At 40.1% G+C, this 25,916-nt stretch overlaps 1 protein-coding gene across 5 annotated transcripts in view; it reads right to left on the bottom strand.

Annotated features, from left to right (window-relative positions):
• Window positions 1–149: 149 nt before the first annotated feature.
• The window catches only part of SHANK2 (SH3 and multiple ankyrin repeat domains 2), a 304,826-nt gene continuing 279,059 nt past the window's right edge, over window positions 150–25,916 (bottom strand). For 3 of the 5 annotated variants that reach the window (XM_039386006.1, XM_027728556.2, XM_027728557.2), the window contains 5 exons: window positions 22,112–22,171; window positions 21,750–21,880; window positions 20,376–20,487; window positions 16,865–19,268; window positions 150–6,709 (listed from right to left, as the gene is read on the bottom strand). In XM_039386006.1, the coding sequence (XP_039241940.1) occupies window positions 6,136–6,709; window positions 16,865–19,268; window positions 20,376–20,487; window positions 21,750–21,880; window positions 22,112–22,171 (3,281 nt within the window). In that variant the 3' untranslated portion in view covers window positions 150–6,135. The remainder of the gene's footprint in view (window positions 6,710–16,864; window positions 19,269–20,375; window positions 20,488–21,749; window positions 21,881–22,111; window positions 22,172–25,916) is intronic. The other 2 variants (XM_039386008.1, XM_039386009.1) reach the window with 1 other exon arrangement.

Here is a 25,916-nt window from a genome sequence, read left to right as displayed (position 1 = left end):
TTCCCAAACCTCAGCTTAAGCTATTCCAAGGCTTTTTTTCCCCTAAAATTTACAAGTAATCACTTTAAATCGCTTTTAAGAAAGCTGGGGGATTAGAGACAGTTGATAATGGGAAAATATGAGTAGAAAATAACCCATTAAAACGTGAATTAGATTTTGACATTTCTGTATATTGTATTCTCCAGAGCAAACAGATACACGGTGACATTGATTCCAATACATTTTTAAGCACATGCAACACTGGTGTCCTATTTGTACAGTAATTTCTAATGCTGCCCAAGAACCTTTACATTGAAAGCATACAAGAACTCACACACACGTGCACGTATTCCTCCCAGCATCAGTCCTGAGGAAAAAAAAATTTACTGGAGAAACCAAACTCTGCAAGTACATTTGGGAAAATAAGCCCCCCCGGTGTTCTGAACTGCTTCCTGACGTAAAGACCTCACTCTCTTTTGGAGAGTTTGGAACTAAACAAGCTGCTGTTCATCAGATTGCAATGTCAGGAATTGGTCAAAACAGTCTGAGATTTACAGTACTGGAGACAAAAAACCATATTCCCATTAAAAAACGTGCTGGATGCAGATGAAGGAGATGCTCACATTCAAAACATAAAACTGAGAAAAAAGAAGCACACATAGACTAGAAAACACATTTACAGCTCTTTAAAGACTCCTCATTCATGTATAATTTGTGTAATTATACAGTCAGCCTTTTTATGACTTACATATGGAGGCCAACTTAAATAATAATACAAAATCTTCTAAAACTATTTCTCATAGAAAGAATGACAGTTGTTGAAAAGAAAGAAATATTGCAAAAGATCTTCTATTGCTCTGAGACAATGTCCATCAGACTCCACTAGATGTCAGCGACATAGAACCAGTTTGGTGCAGACTTAACAGCATTAAGTCCACTTGGTTTATTTAGTATTGTTACTTCGTCTGTGAAACACAGCCCATGTCAACTACACCAATAACCAAGTATTTATGGCAATAAACAACCTAAAAATAACAGTCTCATTTCACTTTCTCCCCCCTCATTTACTTGATTTGAATAGAAGGTTTAAAATCAGGCTCATCATGCCAAAAAATGTAGCAAAATAAGATATAAATCAATTCAGTTTATCTGTTTTTCCTAATGCAGAGACAGTAACTGCTCCCTCCGAAGCCCAGCACTGCACACTCTGTTTGTCAGGTACTAAACCACCTTTAAGATAAAGCTTTTTTATGTTAAATACAGTATAGCTGATCTAGGCTGGAAATTATAAGGCACATACAATTTTTTTTTTAGAAAAACACACATTCCGGTGTATTGTTACAATCGTGATATTCTGGATGGCCCATCAAAAGACAAAAAGAATGAAAGTCCTCAAAATGCAGAAAAATACAGGAAAAAAAATAAGAAAAATGCCTAAACCGAAGAATAAAACAGAACATAACACATTGATACAATGACAGCAATGATCAACTCTTCTCATTTCTTTGGCCAACCAGCAGAGACAATTGCAAAACATTCTTCGTTTTGCACTGTAAATACCTGACTTTATTTAGATACAAAGATGTTTAGCACTGGATTGCCACAATACCTGAAAAAAATAAATAAAAAGAACCCAAACAGACTGATTATCTTCTGTGTTTTTAACAAAACAAAGCTGCCAAGTATTTGTTGTTGGAGAATTATGAGAGAAGTAGCTACAAAAATTATGAACTAGAACAACATCTGAGAAGAGAATAGTAGTTAAGGAACATATGAAACCAAATGGCAACAGTTCTAGGCATTTATTCCAATATCTTAGAAAAGAAAAATAAAAATATTCTTCATTGCATCACCATTTAAAGACAGAAAACCAAATTTTTAACTTAAGCCAAAAGAAGATGTGAATTGTTTCCTTATTTTTCTTTCCATTTGAAGCTTTGTTTATTCACAGTAAAACCAGACCCAACCGGTACAGTTTTTAAGTCACAAGGAGCACTGATCCCTTCTCTCCTCTGGAAAACTACTCTGTCCTACAATATCTCCAGCTCCTCCCCCCCAAAAAAAATAAAAAATAAAAAATAATAATAAAAAAAAAAATCCCACTTTTCAGTGCCTTTTTAAATTGCAGAACAGAATAGGACCAGTAGCACTGAGTTCAGGGCATGCATCCCTCCCCCCATGCTCAGCCAGGACAAAGAACATTCCATGGTTATTCCAAATCCACCTTAAGGCAAATAGATACGAAGTTTTCTATCTCTTCCTAAATTTTTTTTTTTTACTTTCCAAACTTCAATTATGAACCTGAAATTCAGTAAATGAACATTCAGCATAAAAAATGCTTTAACCAAAAAGAAGAAATAAACAGGAAATGCTTTTTCCCAACAATAAATCAATTATTTTCCATTAATTCTACCTACATTTCATTAAAGCATTTCATGTGTTTTCAAAACAAATTGCAAGTTTTTTGGCAACTTTTTTTTTTTTTAATAAAAATCCAGACAGTGTTCTCTGTTTGCAATCAGAACCACAACCTTAGTGCAATATTATATTTATTTCTTACAGTAATTTTGGTTGCCATACAAGAGTATTAAGGATTGGGGAAAAGTGCAAGTTACAGGAGCTTGATTTTTTTAATCAGTTGAAATAAGAGGAATTAAAGCACAAAAATTACAGCAACATAGATAACGTGAACACAAGTTGTTACACAAACTATAGCGAGAAACATATTAATATCTAGAAAAGAAAAGAAAAAATGTAATGGAAAAATTATCAATATTTGTGGCTCATACACATAATCATCGCCAGATCAACTGGGTAATGCTTTTTAAGAACTGAGAAAAAAGAAAAAGAATTCACTATTTTTTTATTAACTTAAGTACCACAAATAATTAACTTTTTGTGATATGTAAATTCTGTAAATCAACAGTCACATCTAGTAATTTTATAATATATGAATTAAACTTAAAATGTTCTCAGACACCTAGGGCAAGGAGTCTGTGCAGTTATACACAATTTACATCTTGTAGGATTTTGGTATTGTATACACAAATATTACAGAAACTAGGCATGTAAATGCAATTTATTTAAATTACAGTATATAAACAAAAGTTGATCCTAAAACCCAGAATATCATAGATCTCTAACGACTTGTTTTTCACTATCAGAGTAGCATGAAAGAAATGGGTCTTCTCTCCTCCCCCCCCCCAACATTTCCAGACTGGTGAGAACACTCAGAGGTGATGTCGTTATCTGTTACTATTGCTTTCTGTAGCCAAACCATCCCCCAATTAGAGACCAATTCATCTTGGCAGAGGTGTATTTTCGTGGTGAAAGTAGGTCCTCTCAGGTCTCCTTACCTTCATTTTGTAAGACACAGTGTAAAAAATCAACTATTTTGTTGGCTCTTTAACGTGTTCAACCTCTTTTCTACTCCTTGCATTGCACCTACTCTTTCATTGCCTGAAAAGATGCACGAGAGCAAGAAACACACTTGTGTAAGAAAGGGATGATGTCAACTGGAATTTAAAAGGTGTGTCAGCACTTGTTCAACAGAAACTCAACAAGGTTGTGATTCAAAAGCAGCTTAAAAGTCAACTTCTACATTTTCTTTTACTACTGTTATTCTTTAATGTATTTCTGGCACATGTTATAGAGGTAATAGCAACTATACCCAAAGAAACAAAACAAACCAAAAACAAACAAACAAACAAAAAAAAGAAAAAAGAGCATGGCATTAGTGGTTTATTTACTGAATTCTGTCGTATCACCAAATGGAAGACAAAGATGGCTAAATTACCATTTTTTTCACTTCTTAAAGTATGTGATGGCCTCAAGTTGCCAGCATCAACTATCTGAGTGGAACTGCCATTTTCTACACCACCTATGGAAAAATTCAGTACTCTTGGAAGGAAAATGACTTAGTACTTCATTTTTTTTATTACAAGGTTCCTTGGAACTTTCAAATACAAATATAGAGTAGTAACAGATGTTAGGTCAAAATATTTGTTGTTCCATAAAGGGGGCAGGAGGCTAAATAAGTTGCTTTTTGTGAGTATCCAATGTGTTGGTAACTACAACCACTTTTGAAGAAATATTCATCCTCCTCTGTAGAAGTTCTAGCAAAGATAGAAAATATAACACAGCTCTGCTGGTTCAGATGCATCCAAATGAGGTTGATTTTAAAAAGGTCAAGACTTTATAATTATTCCACAGAAATAGTAGTAAACCACAAAAAGTTTTTTTTTTTGTTGTTTTTTTTTTCCTTGTTTTTAACTTCCTAGCACTGAAGTGGCACAAAGGCTGCCCAGTAGACCAGCCACTTATTTTCTTAAAATATTGTGCTTATAAACTATCTGTACAACTATTTAAACTTGCAGTAAAGAAAGATATTTAAAATGCTAAACTTTATGTACTCGTACTAGGGCTGTTGCAGACCTAATTAGACATTTGTTTGTGAGCAAAAAATAATCACAATAAAAAATTAGAGATAGGCTGGACCATATCAAGGACCATATCAAGGAAAGAAAGTCAGGTACCTTGTAAAATGTAAGAGAACCTGAAAGTATGGTAGGTAGGCAGTTTAGCCATCCACACTCAATTTACCCACCTTGAACATCTTGAATATTCTGTCCATAAAGACCTACAAAACTCACAGATATTCAGAGGTGTTAATTACAAGGGGAGTCCAAACATGTAGAGAGAGACTTGTTAACTTTAAAATTTATGTCAAAAAAATAAAAAAGAAATTTTTTTTAAAAGTCATGTGAACCAAATGTGGGTGTTTCTCCCCTGCTGACTGAAGTCTCCTGGAAAGCTCTCTCTGCCCCCAGCACCCAACACTGGTTTCTGGCAGGGTAAACACATCTGTCCTGCCAAAGAAAGGATGAGCAGCATCCACCTCCCCCCAGCACCCAGCCTGTGCCTGTCAAGAAGCCAATACCTGTTAACAACAATAAAATGAGACACTGGAGCCCTCCCCAAACCTCTTGGGCTCTTGGAATACATGCATCCTGAGACACTCTACAGCTCTTTCCATCTTGGTGTCACCTTTTTGTCTTTTTTTTTTTTAAACAAGCTGAAACATTTCCATTTCTAACAGGCTGAAATCCTAAAATCCTGGCACCCTTCCCACTGACTTCAATGGGAACATTCATCTGCCTTTTTCCTTCTTTTTTGGCCTGATGTTGAAAATAACTAAGCACTTACCACTCACTGAATTAAACAGCACCTCTCAGGGCCCAGTATATTTGAGTGTCCGACTGTTGAGTCCAAAAGATTCATCTGCACATGACCCAAAATTTTTCCCGGCTTGTGGAGTTCACATTGTGAATTAGCAGTGGTTTAGCTGGTTGAAAACTGGGGATCTCAGGTTCAAACTAGCTTCATTTTATTGTACCTCTAAGTGTGCATCCCTCCTTGGGTTTTATGCAACATCTGCATTATCTTACAGGTCAAGTCAATGGAGCGTATATTGAACTTGTTCTGCCACCTTGGAAGAGTGCTAAATATAACTGCAGAAATAAAGAAATACCAGGTAAAACAGAGCAAGGTTACCTTTGAACTACTTCCAGTAGAACAACCAGCTTCACTGCCAACAAATCAGAGAGCTAAACCAGTAAAAAAGAGTAACATGAACTCCTGTACCCATCTCAATATCATGCCTCTGCTCCTAAAAAAAATGGGTTTGAATGGTAATGAAGCAACCTGTACTCTTAAAATGAGCCAAGAGTTGGGGAAGGAAGCCTGCTCGGAGACTGAAGGTCAAGAAGAGAAAAAAATAAAATTCAATTATTTTTTCTTTTTCTCAATAAAAAAAGCCCTGAAATGTTTGCAATTTGAAATGGAAGGAAAAGCAGTACATCACGATCCCAGCAAAGGGCATCAAGAGATAGTATTTTTGAAGTTAACAATTGTCTCTCTCTCATATCTCCCCACAACTTTGAAATAAAATGGCCCCACTTACTTTAACATCTTTAGATTTGTGTTTGGGCATGTAGCATACAGTCTGCATCACCTGAGTACCAGGAATTCAACTGTTTTTCCCTTCCCCATCCCCCAATTTTGCTGGCACTCGCAGACACACAAGGCATTTGGGGTATGTCAGTACCAGCCCATCTCTAGTTATCAACAGAAGTTTGTGAGGCAAAATAGCTATTCTTATCTGTCCAGCAGCTGCTTCAAAGCTCTTTCTATATTCATTCTGTGCCCAACTCTAGTCACTCCAAGGTCTATCAGATCTTCCTTCTGTAGATTTGGTAAATGTGTGCCATCTATTTCATTGTCCATGAATGTTTCTTTATGTTCACCTAAGTTTAGACTTTCCAACCAATCTGCCACATCTGGTTTAGTCCACAGGTGGACAGGCTTAGTTGTAAAAGGCTTATTTGAGATTGGCTGTTGTAATATTGAGGGAGAAGGAGACCTGCTGCGCCCTGTGGTCAAGCCAAATAAGTCCCCAGAAGGGGGCTGGCTAGGTAGGCTAAATACATCAGACAGAGTTGGAGAAGGAGATGAAGCTGAAGCAGAAGCAGTCAGAGAGGCAGGTATGATGTCTTTATTAATCTCTGTTGGTGAAACCACAGGGCTTGGAGCATGTCTTGCTCCTGAGGTCCTACTGTCATAGTCTGGGGACCTGCTCTGCAGTGTGATCGGCTGGCTGGCTCCGGGTCGGACAGTGAAAGTGATTGTTGTACTTCGTGTACCTGAGACAGTACTCATGACTTCCGTGCTCCTGCAATTGCAAACAGACGGGAGAGTTAGATCTGGCAGCCAGCAGCTGCAAGGCTCAACATGTAGTACTTACTGCATGGGAATGCTTGAATATTTCCATTTTTTAGTGAGTCACATCAAGTTAAAAGTAGAAAAAATTATATTATGAAATCTTCCCTGGAAAAGGACCACCAATGGTAAGCCATAGTTCAAAACAAAACCTTTACTTATGAGCAGTGCAGAAAAACACCTCCCAGAGCAAATTCTTCCTCTCTGAGGCCACACCAAATTAACTCCTGGTTAAATGAGAAACACCAAGTGGATCAAGCACATGAGCACTTTGTGTTCCCTGTGAAGTGTGATCAGGAGTTGACCTTCCGTTCGTCATGTGGAGGGTTGGGATCCTTCAGCTTTAACCCACTGGTTTTACATATAACATGGTTAATAATAGTTGTAGAAAGTTTCAGAAGCAATGGATTTTGGATCTTTGGGCATCTACCCAGTGAATTTTATGGTATGTTTATATTATAGGGTATGTTTATAGTCCCGTTTGTTCACTGAACATGCCCCACAAGCTCCTCTTACTTCCCTTTCTATTCAGCTGGACTTTTTGTGCTTTAAACATGAAACACTCCCTCTAAGGTTCCTAAAAAGACTTTGTGACCATTTCCTTCTACACAGAAATGATACTTTGGCAGTTTCACTACAAAATTAAGGAGACAAAATCCTTGCTCCTGTGCATGCCCAGAGGTGATGTAGTTGTGATCAAGTTTTGCCTAAAGAAAATTAATTTCAGATTACAAACTAAGCAGGCATGAGATGCTCACTCTGATGCCCAGGCGGACAGGGTGGGTAAAGGAGCAGGCAGGTCTGCTTTTGCCTGGTGGCTACAGAAGCAAATTTAGAATGTTTGGGTCTGTTCACATCACAAAATGCTTAACCCCACAGCCCTCATTCCCATGAGAAGAGTCTGCCAGTCAGCGTGTGTGCTCTTCAGGACCTTCCACAGAACTCTTGAGTGGAAGCTCCAGAGTTTTTCACTTCAAAAATATCCTACCAACTGGGAAAACCTTCAGACAACTAATTTAAAGCACTTGCAGACCAAAGGAGGGATTTATTCATCCTTGGAGCAATGCCATGGACTCCAGGGGATGATCTGGTTGATGCTGTAGCGAGATTTCCACCCCGGATCCTGACTGAAGCCCTCTGTTTCTGAGTGCCACATTGCTCCCAGGCCTGACATGTCCTACCTGGGCAGAACTGAAGATATCTTGGGTGCATGATGTCACATACAATGCTTCCATTAATCCTGCAGATTCACTGCTGTGCAGAAAGATCTTATGGAGCCAAAGGAAGACAAGGGTTCTGGAGCCCCTACAGTTAAAGTGCTGGTATGGAAGAAACTGTGGCCTCGCTTCTAAGTCACTGCTTAAACCTTTTGTGTTAATTGCCACCAAATGAAGTACCAAAAATGATCCACAGAGCAGGGGGCAAACTCTACCTCTGTTGTCTCTGAGGTGTGTCCCCCCACCACTAAATGTGCTGTATAATGAGAGACCCTCTTGTGTTCCTCTGCCCTGAGTAATCATGGTGGCTTTTCTCCTTTCAGCAGAGCACTGGGACTGCTGGGAAGGGAGATGTGGCACATAGGGTTATCCTGCCTCACTGGGTCTATTCCCCAGCGCCATGTAATTGGGAAGGCCCATGGAAGGGGGCAGTTTGGCTTTGGTCACTCACATTCTGCCTAGAAGAGTGGTTAAAATTTTAAATAAAAAGATGGTGGTGCCGGCACTTCTTCACCACCTACCCTAACCTGCTCCCCTTGGGACGTACCAAAATGAAGAAACATAGGCAGCTCACCAGAGGCGTTGATAAAAGTCAGGTTATTAATCCCTTTCTCTCACACTGCAGCCCCAGTAACCCTGACCTGGAGACCTCCTTCAGTGATTTCTTGCTTGGCTGCTGGCTTTGGTGAGCTCTGACAGCCACACACTCCCTGCATCCCCTCTGGGGCTCTGGCACAAAATAAACCATCCCAGACACCAGGTAACTGCAGCACTGCCACTCCAACATTCCCAGCACACGCTCCTGACATGGGGAGTCCCATTCAAACAAAGCTCCAACACCATGTTATTAGAAAAGCACTAAGAATAATTTCTTGGAGCACATATATCTTATTCACATGAACAATGCCACTGATTTCCCACAGGTTGTTCCATATACTTCAATGGGACCAGGGGGATCTTTCTGAAAGATTGGTACTTTGCTTAAACCCCAGTAGGAACAACACTTCTGGCACTTATGGCTTTTTAATTTGACAAAGAAAGGAAACACTTGGCAAGGTTTTGACTGTTTCCTGTGATTTTTCAGAGCTTAATGGCTCTCGTTGTCTTCTAGGGCTGGAGCTAAGCATTCCTACAAATAAAAAATCTATGGCAAGAAACTATTAAATCCTACTAACCAAGGGAAGCAAGTTATTTCTACCTACTTTACCTTAGCATGAGGAGTCTCACACTCATTACTAAGGCATGATATAATTTTAAATGAACAAAAAAACTGCTTTGAAAAAGGCTGGGGTAGTGAGGGCAAGAAAAGCAGAATGAGCTTTGTAAAAATGTGGAAATTAATCCCTGATCTTTACCTGCAATCGCTCTTCTACTTAACTTTCCTGTCTTGCAAATACTAGAAATTATGGTTTTGCATTCACACCCCTCATGACAACATCAAATGGATGATGAAAATCCATGTTTATTTATGCTAGATGATGGAAGATAACTTTTATTAATTGACTGACAGCTCCAGGCTCAGTGTTCACCTTCTGCTTTGTAACTCAATTTTGCTGCTTCTCTTCTATTTTGTTCCTCTTATAGACAGACTCCCTGTCCATCCCCGCTTAGGAAATCACTGTCACTGTTCCTTTAAATAAAGCATATTAAACCACTAAAGCAAAACCTCCCAAAGTAAAGTGTGTGTTTTTATTTTAAGCATTCCTTAGCTACCGTTCTCTACCCTTCTCAGCCCCACAGGCAGGAATACTGGGTGAGCAAAGCAACCCAGGCATTGTGGTCCATTGCCTTCTGTCAGCCTGGATCAAAGTACTGGCTTCATGTGGCTGGAAGCAGCAGCAGATCTAGGGACATCTTCCTTTTTTCAAGCCATAGGTTGAGGACTGCTGACCATTACAGTAAAACTCTGGAGCAGAGATAAGAATTTTATTTTAACTGATCCATGAGGTTTCAATAACAGCTCAGTTTACAGCCACATGAGTTGTGCAGCTCTTCTAAATATTAAACCTTTTATCCAGTAGCTCAGGAGTATTTCTTTAACATGGACAGGCTCGATCCTACAGCAACACCCCTTTTTCAAGGAGGTTATTAGTTCTTCTACACAATTTGGAATACGGACAAGTCTGTGGGTCTAGGACCCCACTGCTGCAGCAGCTCTCCTGTTTTAGGGCAAAGTTTTAACTACAGGAACTTGAGGTCACCGTTGCCTCCAAAATTATTCAGCAACCTGCAAGAGTGAGACTGTGCTCAGTTCCCAGCTGCTGTGCTTCAGCCAGCTCTGCTCCCAGCACAGCCCTCAAGTGAAGGTCACAAAAGTCTGCTAAAGCCCACAGTAGCACTTCCAGGCTTTCACTTCCAAGCCTTTAATTCCAAGACTACTTTTTTTCATTCTTTTCCTCTTTTTTTTCACCTGCCATATCAACTCCAGCACATTATAGAGACTGCTGCACTGTAATTGTAATCCAAGGGAAAAAATAAGGATATTTATGTAACTCCTATGCATCCTAAATTATAATTTACGACATCTCCAATACAATCTGTGGTGCAGACACAGCCTTGAAACCATCATCTGTCTTGCATTTTCTGGTTGATTCGTATCCAGGTCAATAAGGAGCAAGCACATTCCAGCTGGAAAGCAGGCATGGTTTGTTGTGTTATGGGTTTTCCAGATTTTTAATAAGAGCAATTTCTTATGCCTTATTTGATCATCTGTTATCCTAAACACATTAAATCCATATTAAACCTGCCAAACCCCAAATTTCATTTTAAAAAAGGTGAAAAGTCTGATAATTATTTTAAATAAAATGTGTTCTATTTGAATCAGCATATGTTAGTAATTTATAAACATTTACTACTGTGAGCCTGCACTGATTGCAATGCCCATTATGTTGCCTCATATTAAAATCAAAATATATAACCTATGTGACACAATGCCTCCAAGTATAAAAGCCATCAACACAGCTTGTAGGTAAGAAATTATTTTTAAATTTTAGATTATATTTGCAAGATTCAAATTTACTGTTAATATCAGAAGCAAATCAGTGGAAGAGGGCATGGTGGGGCAGATCCCATGGAAATACCCCCAAAACCATCATGTTCAGCTCATGGGAGCTGTTTTATCCTGCAACTTGCCAAAAGACTTGCTGGTTCTGATACAGCTCTTCCATTGTATCAGAGAAAATACATCTTAACAACCAAGAGAAGTAACAAGTGGTTCCTCTACAGAGGTACTGAGAGAAATTAACTTCTTAGATTTCTGAGACCACACAAACCCCAGACTTCGCCTTCATCTCTCCTAGTATTTTTACTTTCTTTTTGAACTGTCAAAGGAAAATTGTATGGTAGGAAAGTAAGACAATAATTGTCTGTTTTGGGGGAAGATGAAGAACAAGGGCTGACGTGATGACTGGCAGGATACAGAGCTTCTCATAATAGTGTTATTTTAGGGAGAAGAATTGAGGGATGCTTGGTGTCTGTTGAGAGCAATGCTGTGCAGCTGGAGGGAAGAATTATCAGGAGGGTCTGTGGGAGTCTGTCTGTTCCAGAGTTTCCATGTGAATAACACAATCAGCAGAAAAGAGATGGTGCTGACGAGGGGCACGGGGCCAGGAGACAGCCCCAGCCCTCTCTTCCAGAGCTGCAGGGAAAAGGGAAGCTGGAAGGGGAAAGGGGGGAATACCACAGGTTCCAGGGAGGAAAGAGTTAACAGTGACGACTTAATGATGTCAAGGGATGGTTTGCCTTTACTTTTAGCCTCACATGGGTGTATAAAACTGCAGTAATCATCCCTCCCCATCTCTCCATCTCCAAAGATCCAGCAGAATTTGGGCGTCTTTGAAAATTCACACCCCTTTAGGTGTTCAGACATAAGTTCAGGAATCTTCTCTTATATTCTCACGTTATTAAAAATTTTCTGAATACTTCTTTGACGAATGTGTCTTTTATTTCACATTGAAATGACATCCTACTCCTGATTTTAGGATGGCTATCATTTCTGGATTAGGCTGATCTAATTCACATTGCACTGTGTAACAAAGTCAACACCAAAGTCACTAAAATGCAATAACAATGAGTTTAAAAGAAGCAGAATGTACAATATAGAATATTCTATGCTTTATGGTCGGCACTTACTTCATGGCACTTCAGCATGACCCTCCTCTGACAATAGCAGTCATGACAGCAAATAAAAATGACAAAATGGAATGACTGAAACACTGCAGAAATTAGTAACAAAGCAAGTAATCCTGTGAAATTGGCTGACAAATGGTTAACAACATGAAATGAGTCTACTGAGAGAGCAGTCAAGTGAAAAATCAAGGCTTGAGAACTATCCCACCTATTTCATCAACTGCAAGACCCAGACATCCTTTACAACAAACCAGATGTAGGATCAGTCCTTGGATTTGCTACTAAGCAAGATTTGCTTCTAAGTTCAGTTCTACCTTACCTGTTTGTGAAAAAAACAGGAACTTTTCCAGATACTCGTGAAAAAAATAATTCAGAGATGGCCAAAACTACTGGCCACGGACAGTTCCACTTTTAAAACTTGTTATTCCAACACAGTACAGGTTATTTTTCCTAGAGGACTCAATTCTGCCTGGTTAAGCGTCCTCCACAACTCCCACATTTATGAGCATTTCCCACTACCAGAAGTGACGCAAGCTCACCCCAGAGGCCACAGGAACATTGTTCAAACACAGCCAGAAGAACACAAGCACTGTTTGAACTAGAAATTGTTTCTCCCTGTGGCAAAGCTACCAATCATTTTGCTACGCTGGGAGGGAGCAGTGGCAGTTGCTGTTCATTATTCTTTATTAATACTCGGAGCCAGAATGCTGTTTTTGCTGGGGGCTGTGTTTTCTCTCCCCAGCAGCCACGGGGTCTATCCTGTGTTAATCACGCTGACATTATTCAGCGGGTCTCAAAGGCTTGCACTTGATCACCATGTTGCTATGCAACTGCCAGGTTCACAGACAGAGCCAGCACTCCTCCCTTCACCTGATAAAAATCCTGCCTTTCTCTTCTCCCCGATTCTTTTATCAGCTCCTTGTAAAAGCCAGTAGCCTCTCGAGTGAATTTATAGCACCACTGTATTTCTAACACCACAGTCGATACTACGTGTCCTGTTCTCCTCACTGAGAGCAGAGCGTCACCTGCCAAGGTAGGTGCTCCCTCCCTGGGTCTTCCCAGCGCTGTACATGAGCATATCCAAATTTGGAAATAGGAATCACAACCAGAGCTCATCACTGGGGCTTTAGTTCCGGGTGTTTGGGTCAAACAGAGCCCCATATTCAAGCAACCCTCAAGGTTTTCTACAAGAATGGGTGAGGAAAACTGGAGGGAGCGACGGTCAGATATTGGGACCTGACTACCTAGACAGACCAGATTAAAATCTCTATCTATGGTCATAATTTCTTAAATTTCTTAAAGTAAATGATGGCCAAAATTGGGAGTGGAACCTCTGTTCTCAAACCTTCTGACCAAACTATGCTTTTATTAGTACAAAGTAAGCAAGTGCATCCTCTCGCTTCTTCCTCTTTTTCCTTCTCCCACCAGACTCCTTTTCCCTATCCCGTGGCTAGCCACTGCCACTGAGAAGCAGATGGTTTCCAGCCAAAAGTTTTCAGGCTTTATTTAAAAATCTTGAAACTTGATGTCTCCACAAGAACCATGGAAAACTATAAATACCCTGTGTAAAATTATTGTTAAATCCATGTGCCGAGAATAAAAGCAAGTTTAGGGTGGTTTTAATGTAATAACTGAGAAATTTTTATGTTCAGTATTGTAGGATGATCTCTTCCTAATCCTCATTTATCAAAAATATACAAAAAAAGATATTTTTATGGGTTTCTGTGGCAAGAACTATCTACAGTTTAATTCACCCCTGTACTACCCTAACAGGGCAGTTGCTGTGAATGAACCACAACTGTACACCTACTGCAAAAGGCTGTGCAAAAGGAATTTTTTGGGATATTTAGGATTCCACTCTGGGCTATAACTTAATGTATGGGCCAATAAGCAACTACATATTTTTAATTTCATCAGGCTGCTTGGGCTGTGAACATCATCCAAGCAAGCCTGTGAACGTTGTTCCTATTCATAACACTTCCCAATCCCTCTCCTTGGCTGAGGGAAGGGAACAGGCATACTCATTTTTTATCATTTTTCCTTTAGCAGAGCCAACGAGTTGTTCTTTAATTTAGCAGAATCCATGCTTTTCATGAGCTAAAATTCCTTTTCTCCCTTTCTAATGCAACCTCACAGGGAAGGGCTGCAAGCTCTGCAATTGGCTGTCAGAGGCTTTATAGTATTAGAAAAAAACCCCAAGAAACTCTAGGAATTTTACCTTTAAAATTTAAATATTAGCTTTCATACTTCAAATTTTCACAAGGTGGTATTCCTTGGTCATAATATTTGACAGCTTTGTAAAAAATTGTGGCAGTTGTGCAAGTGGGCTAGAAAGGCTGTAATTTATTTAACTTCTAAAAGATAAGACAGGAGTAAAAGCAATAATAAAAAAAAAAGCATTTACCAAGCATCAACAGCTTATGCTGCTCCCTCTTTCAGACTTCTTATCAAGCTGAGAAATTAATCCTCTCTCATCCACCCCCAGCATGTGGGGCTGGTTTTGCACAGGCAGAGAGGAAGGTCCTGCCCGGCTCCAGGGGGTGGAATCTGAATCTACAGCTGATCTTCTACATTTCCATTTCTCTACCTCACCCTTGTCGAGATGAAAAGGAATTGCCTGCAGCACCTTTCCAAACATACTTTTAATATCTGTGGGTAGCTGGTTCTCCTCTGCTGGTTCCCACATATCACTTCACTTAAAAAAGAGATCCTGAGTAAACTTTTCTGATCATTTTAGCATCTTCAGTTAACCTCGTAATCAAAAAATAACATAATCATATCACTTTTGAAAACAGAACAAAACAAAATACAGCTCTCTTTCCTCCTGTTCCCACCGGGAATTCTATTTTCTCCCACGGTCAAATGGCAGCCAAGAGTTTTGCTGCTCTATTCCACTGCCAATTTATCCTATTTATTCCCTTATAGCTCTTTTGGCATTGTTACATCCCAGGATCCTCTCTCTGATTTGCAAAGATGTCTGTTTGGTTTCACTTTTCAGGAAAGAAGTAGGATTTCAGCCACGTTGAAATAATGCTTTGGGTGGTTTTGTTTCCAAATTGAGCCTCTAAAGAGTTTGCCAAATCTGAATTGGACAGCGTTACAAATTTATATTGCTTTTCTGTCCTTGAGCTTTTTGATTTTTTTAAAGTCAGATCTTTCTCTAAAATGTAACATATGGGGCTACTCTTACTTATGTAATAGTTTGCTTTCCTCCAATGAAGTAGTATAGTTTTTAATTTTTTTTCCAGCCTTTATAATTTTTAAACATCTTTTCTCAAAAAAATGTATATTTACTTCTGCTTTTCATTTTCCTCTCAGTAATGACAATACTTTGATATTTTTACAGTACATTGTAGTTGGTAGCTTCAGTTATTTTCTAATAAAATAGGGATGGTAAAGATCTCCATTGTAATCTGGAAATACCTATCAGCTTAAAATTAAAAGATGATAAATAATATTATACACATGAAGCTAAAGGCAACATGGTCACGGGACTTAACAAGAAACACAGAATCATAGAATCAGTCAGGTTGGAAAAGACCTCTGAGATCAAGTCCAACCCTTGATGCAACACTGCCATGGTTACTAGGCCACATGATCAATGTCTAGCAAAAATAGTATTTTTTTCATGTATGAAGGTTTTTCCTGTACAGCCAACTCAGTTTCTGCTCCAATTAGTCAAGTGCCACCGAAAAGAATTCCAGAATTTCAGTGTTTTATTTCCATTCCTTCATTCTAAAAATTGTGTTACCCCCCGTCACCATTTTGATGACTTCCATCTTGCAGGAACCAATATGAATACCTGAGGCTGGGGCTGTTGATCATACTGTTTTCTGAATGAGCAATCATTTGTAATCAACAGAGCCACCCTTCCCTTAAAAATCAAATTATCTTCATGTATGCAAAGTATAGCAGCTTTTCAAAGGCTGACTTACTTATTAACCAGCAGAATAATTCTAATAAAATTTACTTTTTTTTTTTTTTTTTTTTTTGGTGACTGGATTTCATGAGATTATGTCCATGTTCCACAAAATTACTTGTACATTCCCCCAGTGGTGTCTGGCTTCTGTAACTTATCACTTAAGTACCTTTCGGAAACCACTTATACATGAATGTATTGCAGTGCCCTGTCAGGGACACCTCCTTCAACCTGTGAATATCAGGGACTATTCACTAACCAGAAAAAGGCAGAACTTAAACCCCCTAATACTAAGTGGCAGAGATGCTAAATTAACTTTTTAGTAATAACATGAACACCTCACAGTGATTTCAATGAGTAATTTTCTAAAATAGCTTTATGCTTTATGGTAAAGTGGATTATGAGAGGTCTCAGCATGAATCAAATGGCACCACACAGTGAATGTGAAGGAACCCTAAGCAAAACCATGTTTTACCTGTTTGAAGCCAAAATAGCTTATGGGACTAAAGGAAAAAGAAATTATCACCACATTTTAAAAGAAAAAAATTAAAGAGAAAAATACTGCTTAAAAAGAAATCCAAGTGATTCACATTGAAATGACTGAAAGGTTTGTGCAAACTGTCTTTAAAGTTGGATAAGACTGAGAAAGCTCCTGTCCTATGGTGTAGACTACACAAATATTGGCAACGTAAGAAATTCTTGTCTGACATAGACTATTCATTAAGCAAATACATAGAACAGAGTACACTCTTCTTTAATCTACATGATTTACAGGGGAAGTTAGTGAGGGGTTGGCAAAAAAATCAAGCCTTTATGAGGAAATTATTTGGTTAATTACTTTTACCTTGTACTGAGACTTGCAGTCTTTGTTCCAGTCGGTGACTCCAATCCCTCCCCTGGCTTTGAGGATTTCTCTCTGTTCATTTGCTGGAGTATTGAGTTCAATTCACTAATAACATTAGCCTTGGGGCCTGAGAGAATTGGGCTTTTCACCTCCGGCACATCCCCCCATAGCTTGGATGTCCTTTGGGGAACAACTTTAGCCATGTTGGGCTGGGCACTGATGGGAGGTGGGGGCGGAGCGGGAGGAGGGATCACAAAGCTGTCCACAGTCTCCTCGATCAGCGCGTCCTTGTAAAGTGCATTGCTTTTGTTGATTATGGGCTTCATTTTTGGCTTAGGAGGTACTGGGGGTTTGTCCACCAGAAATGTTTGCCCATCTGCATAGACTGTACAAGTATCCACATTCTCCCCCCCTTCTGAGGATAAGGTAGAGATGCTGGACACCGTTGAGATAGTGCTGGTTGTCTCTAAGTGATGGTCACTACTACTTCGGCTGTCTACCTCCTCAATCCCAGAGTCAGTGACGTTATCAAAGCTGTCAGGGGGTGGCAGAAAGGAGGCAGGCAAACAGTTTGAAAGACCCACTTGCTTTTTGCTGTCTAGGGAATTTGTTGGCTGGCTGGGGGGGAAGGGTGTGCCATTCTTCCTCTGCGTGATCAGGTCTGTCAGAGCTGACCCGGGAGCCGCGCGGTCATCGGGGATATCAAAGCTGTTGGCAAACTCCAAGGGAGGGGGCAATGGCTCAGTGAACATAAACTCTTCATCAATATCCACCGATGCCAAGGGTGGTGGGGGGATGCGGAAGGGCAGGATGACAGGGTCGTCGACAGAGCTTGCTGCCACGATGGTTTTGCAGGGAGATGCCGGTGGCTCAGGTGCAGCAGGTGCGTTCAGCTCACTTTCTTCCACTTCCTTGCTCCCCTCTACCCTCTCTGGAGGGGAGTTTTCAGGACTTGGCTCCATCTCAGCTTCCTTTTCCTCCTCATCTTCAGCCATATCGTCTGACTTCACTGTGTCCACGGTATGAACCATCAACAAGCCAGCTGACTTCTGCTGTGAGGTATCCACAATGTTTATCAACATGTTCTTCTTCTCCTCAGCTTTCTTTTCTTTCCCTGCATCTGTTTCATACTTGTTCTCAGTCTCCTGCCGTCTCAACAAGCCACGGGTGTTTTGCCTTGTGACAGTGGCAGTAACAGGAAAAGTTGTTTCCATATTGGGTCTCAGCTTTGTATCGATGTAAAGCGGTTTGTTAAGGTCTGTTTTGACAGCATCTCCTTTGCCTGGAATCTGCTGTGTTTGTTCTTTCATGGCTCTGTCCCTGGCAGAGAGCGCGAGGGCTAGTGGTGAGTTTGGATCCAACAGCTTCCCTGTGACCGGGTGCACGTAACTCTCCGGGCTGGATGCGTTCGTGGACTTGGCTGCCACTGCACTATTGTCAGTACCTTTTATTTTGGACGAAACATTTAATGTCCTTGAGTCACTCTGATTGCTGGGCTCACTGCTATTAAAGAGACTTTCAGGCTCTCTGGGTGCAGGAATAGGCGATGGCGACATGAGCTGCCTGAAACCATCCTCGCTACTGAACATTGCTTCATCGGTGAACTTAGACTGCCTCATGCGTGGTGTTGGCGGGGTTAGCCCAACATCCTCATCTCCCAGGTCTGTGGAAAGGAAGGCTGGAGAATTCCTCCTTGCTTCCAGCCTCTTTTCCCTGTCCCTCACTGCCCCTGCAATGGCTGCTGCGAACGGACTGCTGACACCCAGGCTGTCATCGGGCCGGAGCTGCCCTGGTTGCTCTGAAGACTGAGGATCGATCTCCATGCTGCTCCCTTGACTGCTTTTCCCACTGCTGCTGGTGGATGGCTCTTTCACAATGATTGTTGGGATTGGAATAGAGCAGGTCTTTTCTGGACTGTCCTCAACGTTGGATTGTTTCACCAGCATCCCCTTCCGCCTTGCTGGTTTGGCCGGCACGTAAACTGCTTTGCTTGCAATCTTCCCAACCTCAGAATACGGATTTTCTGGCATCTGACCCCTCTTGTTCCTGAAATTTGCCTGAGATGCAGCACTTCGACTGTACAGGTCTTCTGAGTCCAGAGAGTATCGGTCCAGCTCTCGTCTGTAATAGATCCCTTTGTCCCTTATCATCGTTCCCACGCTCTCAGGCCTAACCAAGGAAATTTTTGCACCTGAATTCTGGTTAAATGGAGGTTTAATAGTTCCATAGCTCCTTGTTGTCAGGGATTTGGGGGAGTTGTACAGAGAGGGAGAAGGTGGCGGTGGTGAAGGAGGTAAGGACTGTGGTGGTGGTGGGATATCTTCAGAGGTGTCAGGCATTGAGAGACTTCTGGTAAACTTCAGCATAGGAGGAGCCAGAAACTGTCGTTCTTCCTCTGTTATTCCTAAAAAAATCAGAAAGTATATTTAAAACACTGTCTTCCACTGGGATCCCTCTGCATTATTACTGTATTATTTCTGTATCCAGACCAAAATGCTGGGGTGCATTTCCCATGACACAAGGCATATGCAAAATTCTAAAGGAGGTCTTTTGGTTGATTCCTACATAGGAATTCTTTCCTGTTGGACTTCCATATGCCAGAATTGAAAAGGACGCTACAGAGTTTTAATTAAACTGATCACTGATGTGTAGGCAAATGTTTGGGGCTTATGTATCATCAAGATAGCTGTAGAGAAGCACATTTTCTATGAAAATTACTGAAGAGGGAAGATGTTCTGTGGAGAAGAGTAGCTTCTGCCTTGCTCTAGCACTCTATAAAATGCACATGATAATGCAACTTGGAAACCTAATGAATTTTAAAGATGCATTTGGAATTTAGCAAGGGGACTGTGAAGATCCTATTGGGGACAAAAATCATAATGTTTCCTTACAAAGGATGACATTATATTATTACAAATACAGCTTTTAACACAAATAAACCAGGTAATACTGGGGTAATTTGGATGCTAATTTTACATCAACATAATATGTTTCTAAATTGACAAAAATCACTACTAAGATTACCACCAAGAAAAGAGTAAACCCAAATTTGGTCTGTTTGGGTCTGTTCTTCCTTTCTTTATTGTAAAATCATCTATTGCCGTAATTTGATATGAAAAAAAGGAGAATTTTAGTCTGTTTGATCAAAAGGATTGCTTTGTAAACTACACTGCATTACAGTGCTTTTACCTCAATAACAAAGAAAAAAGGGATAACGTTTTGCCCCAATGCTTTGCAAAGGGCTTGTACTGATCTTTTTTTTCCTTGTTAGAGTCAACATTCTAAAGAAAACAATTAAATTATAATTCCATAGTTGCCTACTGCCATCAAAGCAGAATGTGGAAATTACATCACTTTACACGCAAACTTCTTTTCTCATGAACTTTGTACAAAAATTAAATAGTCACTCACTGAGGCAAAGGTGTTGGAGGACTATGCTTTAAGAAAGAAGTAAAGTTACTACAAGTATATGATTAATGCACAGGCAAGCTATACATGAGAAGCATTTTACCTATAGATTTTTGTCTCCTCATTGTACCCCGAGGTATACCCAGAAACGGACCTTGAGGACTCCCTGGTACAGTGGGCGTCATCACGGCAATACCCTGTCTCTCATACATGGACTACAAAAAAGCAAACAGAAACCCCACAAGCATTAAAGCACGAATGTCTCTCTCACATGTAAATAACTCTTCTGTCATAGCTGCTAATCCACTATCCTTTTTACTTAGAATTTCTACGGAAAATAACAAAATTGATGTTATTCTAGGGAGGAGGGGAACAGAAAGGGAAGGGCTTTATTTATATAAAGTGACAGCAGTTGTAAGTGTATTTCCTTGAAATTATTTACAAGGCAATATATTAAAGTTTCCAGCACATTTTGAGCGCCGTAAGAAATTGTAAGCATGAGCAACTGCATTTTAATTCATTCAGTTCCAAAAACCCAACCACACACCCTGTAGCTATTAATGCTCCCTCTGTGTGATCTCCCTTCACTTCTGAAGACCAGAGCTATTCTTGGAGTCTTTCACAGACTCAAGGTGTCTTGTGCAAGGTTACACTGGCAGTCAGCATCTCAGCTGGGAACTGAGGAATGCCACCTGAATCTCAGTGCTCTCAATTGTTCCTCCTTCTCATCACAAAACTATTTGTACTCTACCTCTTAGAATAGCCTTAATTTCCTTCCACTCTGAGCTGCTGCGAACAGAAAGTGCTTGTTACATCAGGACTGATGCTCTTTCAGAGAGATGGGTAATGGAAAAATGTATCTAAAATGCAATAAAACCAATTATTTTTTCACATGCAAATTTTTGTGAGAGCAAATCCTGCAACTGAACAATTCAGTTTCAGAGTTCTGGAGTTTAATTTTTAATACGTGCTATAATATTAATGTTAATTTTTCACTTGAAAATCATTGTGCATTATTTAATTGAGGTATTATATATGCCATTAGGACAATAAAAACCTGCAGTAGGAGAAACTTTCGCATTAGTGGGGATGATGTGGCTGCACTAACTCTGGTGCTGAAACTGAAATAGCATACCTTGATTTTCAGCATGTTTTTTTAACTTAGACTTCGTGTTGTAATGACACCTTCAAGTTCAGAACTTGCTGGGCTCTCACCAGCTCAAGTTCACATCTGCTTGAGTAACACTGAGGAAGCAATGCTGTTGGTGTGACAGTCTCAGAATAAATATGAGGACATAATGAGAAAGGTTTTATAGGGGTATGTAGACTGTTCTGTCCCAAAACTATTACTAGAAATGCAGCGTAGACCATGCCTTAAAAGTTACAAGACAAAAAAAGTAAAATAAATATCTAAAACCAAAAGACCCCCTCCAAACAGTTCCAGAAATGAAAGCAGCACTTCATAGCTCCCACTCACATTCATATCTGTAGCTGAGGGAAAACATCTACTAGAAGGCCTCTGTTTTATCGTTGCCACTCTTGAGTCCACAGCTGCATTGTCTGCAATTCTTGATGGCTTGGAAACTGGTACTATTTCATCCACCTTATCTGTAATATAAAAGTGTTCAGTAAAATAAATATCATTCGTCCAAAGAAACTGAAAAGTATTGCAGGGTCAAAGGAAGAGATTTACGTTTCAAAAAAATGCAAAGAAAAATTTTTTTGGCATTTTAACAAGGCAACGCTTGAGCATCATAAGTCGTGCAAGCCGAGCACTTTTTATTGCTGCTACATAACATGCATGCTTTAGTTTTAAGCCTGCATGCATTTAATGTTTACTTAGTGTGACTCGAAAAACAATCCTCTTCTTCAAACCTTCAAAATGTGAAGGGAGAATATCTATATAGAAATGGAAAGAAGACCTTTAGAAATAATGAATCTGTACAGCACTGTTTCAAATAGAGATAAGCAGACTGTACTTAGTCATCAGAATTTCAGTGATATTTTGGACAATAACAAGTACTCCAGAAGTGCTCTTTTATACCTATTCTCCTCAAGTAATAACGTTCTAATTTATTCACACTCTTAGACTCGTAGACCAGCATTACTAACTGCATTATTTGTTTAAATGAAACTTTTATATGTGTTTTTTTTTTATTTTAATAACTGGATGGCTTGAGAATGTATTTAGTTGTGGTCAGAAATAGACCAAATAGGCAAAGTCCAAGTCTGAATGAGAGCTTCAACATTTGGATTTGGGATTCTGATCTACCATATGACATGATGGTAAAATATGGGGAGAACTTTATTCATAATGTTCCAAAGCTGAGTGCTGGTCTCCAACTTTGGTCATGAACAAGCTCCATTAGCACTTAATACATTAGGTTACTCCCTCAGACTGAAGACCTCGAAGTACCATATAATCAACTAATTATTGCCTGACAGTTCCTTTTTTTGCCCCTTCTACTGCTGTGAAACCAAGGCATGGAGAAATTAAACAAGTAGCCTAAGCCACCAGAATAGTTTGAGTTTTGAATCTGTGCTAGAATCCAAAATTGAATCATACCAACAGGTTTCCTTGCTACACCTTCCATGGCATTTGCTTCCCTGTAGCATGTTAATTTAGTGTCTTTTCCTTTGAAGTTTCACCGAAGTAAGGATTAGTTACATAACCTGTGGTGTTTATGTGAGTGGAATACCTTAGCCTGTCTCCTGGGCTTCCACAACGCGAGTTAGAGCAATGTTACTTTTCAGCAATTAAATCCATCTCCCAAAGAATTGATTATTTGCTTCAGCAAACAAGGGTAGCTACTTCATTAGGGTACTATAGATTAAAAAAAAAAAAACAACACCATTTTTTTTGGCAGTGTTACTATGTCAAGTATTGGATTTAGGGATTTAAGTTTTACCTCTCACAGGAGAGCAGCGCACTCAGGGCCCTGGATATTGATATGGATGGGAATAAGGCAGGAGGAAAAGAGCTTTTGATCCCTCTAAACAGTAGATCTGGCTGATGCAAGGATGGTATTTTAAATGGGAGAAAAAGAGAGGGAAAAACTTTTAGCCTTTGGGTTAGGAAGAAGGTTGTCCTAGAAGTGGATATTTCAGTGTCACAGAGGGGCAGGGAGCAGGCAGGAAAGGAAAGGCTGAGCAGGACCAGCAAGCTGAATACTGCTGAAAACTGTCTCACAAGAGTGGTGTTGCTATTTCTTTTCAATTGAAGTTAGCATTCAATTCTTTTCATTGGTCTGCTTTATTTTTTTTGTGAGATTTAAATCATCCAGTGGAAGGAGAAAAGGAAAAAATTCTTAAAATCATCACACGTATTCAAAAATAAAACAAACGTCACATTTCATAATGACTTTGCTATACAAACTGTGAACTTCTGAAAGAAAAATATCTGCACTTCTGCTCAGCAAAAGGCATCAGAAAGCAACGGTGTAACCATGAATATTTGACCTATACATCAAAAATATGGCCAGACTGCAGGGGATCTATCACCAAGAGCTTCAACTGGGCAGAGATTTCCTGTTAAGGCTCTCCCACCCTTGTTATCATTCCAGAAGCCAAACAACTAGCCTTTTGGACACAGAAAGAAGTAAGTTTTGGAAACTGAAGCACTACGTACTCGAAATCTGTACATAAGAAATATAAATATACCATGTAAGAACTGATCCCCTTTATTTTTAACAGACACATGTAACCATATACCCATTCAGACAACAAAAAGCTACAGGGAAAGAGTGATGAGGCCATGACAGACACTTGAAAAGCATGAAAATATTTGTTGGGGATGGAACATACATACCCTCCAACTGCACTGATTTTGCTAGACAATACTACAAGTCAGATCCTAATGTTGGATCTGAGCAAAATATCAGTTGGCACCAATTCTTAATACCATCTACTACTTCCAGGTGGAAAAAAACTTTGGCTTTGTGTAAGTTTATTGCAGGTTTCTTGTCTGTAGACAGGTTCCCAGTCCTTCTCACACCTATGGCTGCTCCTGTTGGAGTGGTGCTTTGTGCCTTGCCATGTCTAGCTAAAGCACTTGGAAATGGAAGAGGAGAGCAGGTTAAAGCTTAAGTTGCTTTGCAAGGAACTCTTTAGTGCTTCCTTGCATGGTACTTTCAACTGCAGCACTGCTACATCTTCTTTTTGCTCTGCTGCCTTTAGTCAGGAAGCAAAGGTGGAGTGGAGGTTGTTGTTTTGAGACTACAACAAAAAAATTTGAAGCCATGGAAGTAGCCAGCACGTGAGAACGAGACTGGTTCTAAATGGTAGCAGCTACATGGCGGGTCCTGAAGAGCAAGTCAAATTCTTAACATCTGGCCACAACTGCACCACCCTTCTGAAGTGAAAGCACTGTGCAAAATAAAAAACATTCTCACTGCATTATCAAACGTGCTAATTAGGCCAAATTGTCTGGTTGAATTGTACTTAGCTTCACTCAAACTCATCCCAAAGAAAGAAGATGTAAACATTTTGGGACAAACCCTGTGCTTTGAACTGGGCTGTTCACATCCACAGCACCAGTGTGCAAACCACTTATGCACCAGAACCAGTTTGTTCAGAAGGCCACACGTACTGGAATAATTTGCCAGGCTTACTAATTAGCTTCTCTCCCAACCTTCTTGTGACCTCAAATACTCTGCAGCATGCATTTCTTGCACCAGTGAGAGGGAAAAGCTTACAAGCTTGTGCTGGAAAGTGTCTGAGGATAACTTTACAAATAGTTCTGACAAAAGAGATATAAAAAAAAAAAAGCCACAAAATAGATGCAAAAATTGGCACCTGGTGTGAAGTGTGGCCAAAGAAGCCCACCTCCAATGGCATTTTTACAAGGAACTCATCTGGATGGAGGTGAAAGGGAAGAAATATTTGGTAGTGGAAAAAGCCTACACTGGAGGTTGGCCATGCCAGATGCAATTTCATCCTTAAATCGGTCATTTAGCAAAGTACAGCCACAAGCACACACGCACACACACTTATACGGGAGCAATTTGTGGCTGACTGGCAGAATAACAAAATATGATCTGCTTTATCTTGAATAACCTCACAGAAAGACAGGGAGGAAGAGTCTATGTCTCACTGGACAGAGAGCACAGCTCGGTTGTAATCATAGAAGAGGATTTTTAAGCCTATGGTTGTTCTCTAGTATTTTTCATTCATCACTGCTTTGCCATATAAACTCTTCTGAACGTTCCCGAGAAGTTACAACGGTGTGTTGAGAGTCAAACATAGGAGCCATGCTACACCTGTGAGAACAGGTCACCACCGCTCAGGGGGCTCCTGGCAACAGCATCCTTTCAGAGAACTGTCAGGGATACCACATGGAAAAGCCAAGTCTGATGCCTCTGCATGCATATAGCAGTTTGAGTGCCACTAATTTAAATTCCCCCGAGAGAGGCAGCACCAACAGATATAAAATAATTTATTGCAAAGTGCGTTTCCATCTACCCTGTGGGTTACCAATGGGCCCCGTGCTCTGCTCAGGGTGCCAGCCCTCAGAAAATTAGATGGCCTAAAGGCACAGGAAGTAGTTGTGTTTTATCAAGATGTAGGTCGTCTCTGATGAGAAGCTCTTAATCACAGACAGAGGAGCACAGTACCCAACAGCATGTCATGACTTTTACATTCTCAA

The sequence above is a fragment of the Pipra filicauda genome, unplaced genomic scaffold (genome assembly GCF_003945595.2).
Source record: "Pipra filicauda isolate LSUMZ 115617 unplaced genomic scaffold, ASM394559v2 scaffold45_size4122338_pilon, whole genome shotgun sequence".
In the NCBI taxonomy this organism is placed as follows: Eukaryota; Metazoa; Chordata; class Aves; order Passeriformes; family Pipridae; genus Pipra; species Pipra filicauda.
Note: the sequence above shows the minus strand (reverse complement) of the source record. Positions and strands in the feature narration are given on the sequence as shown.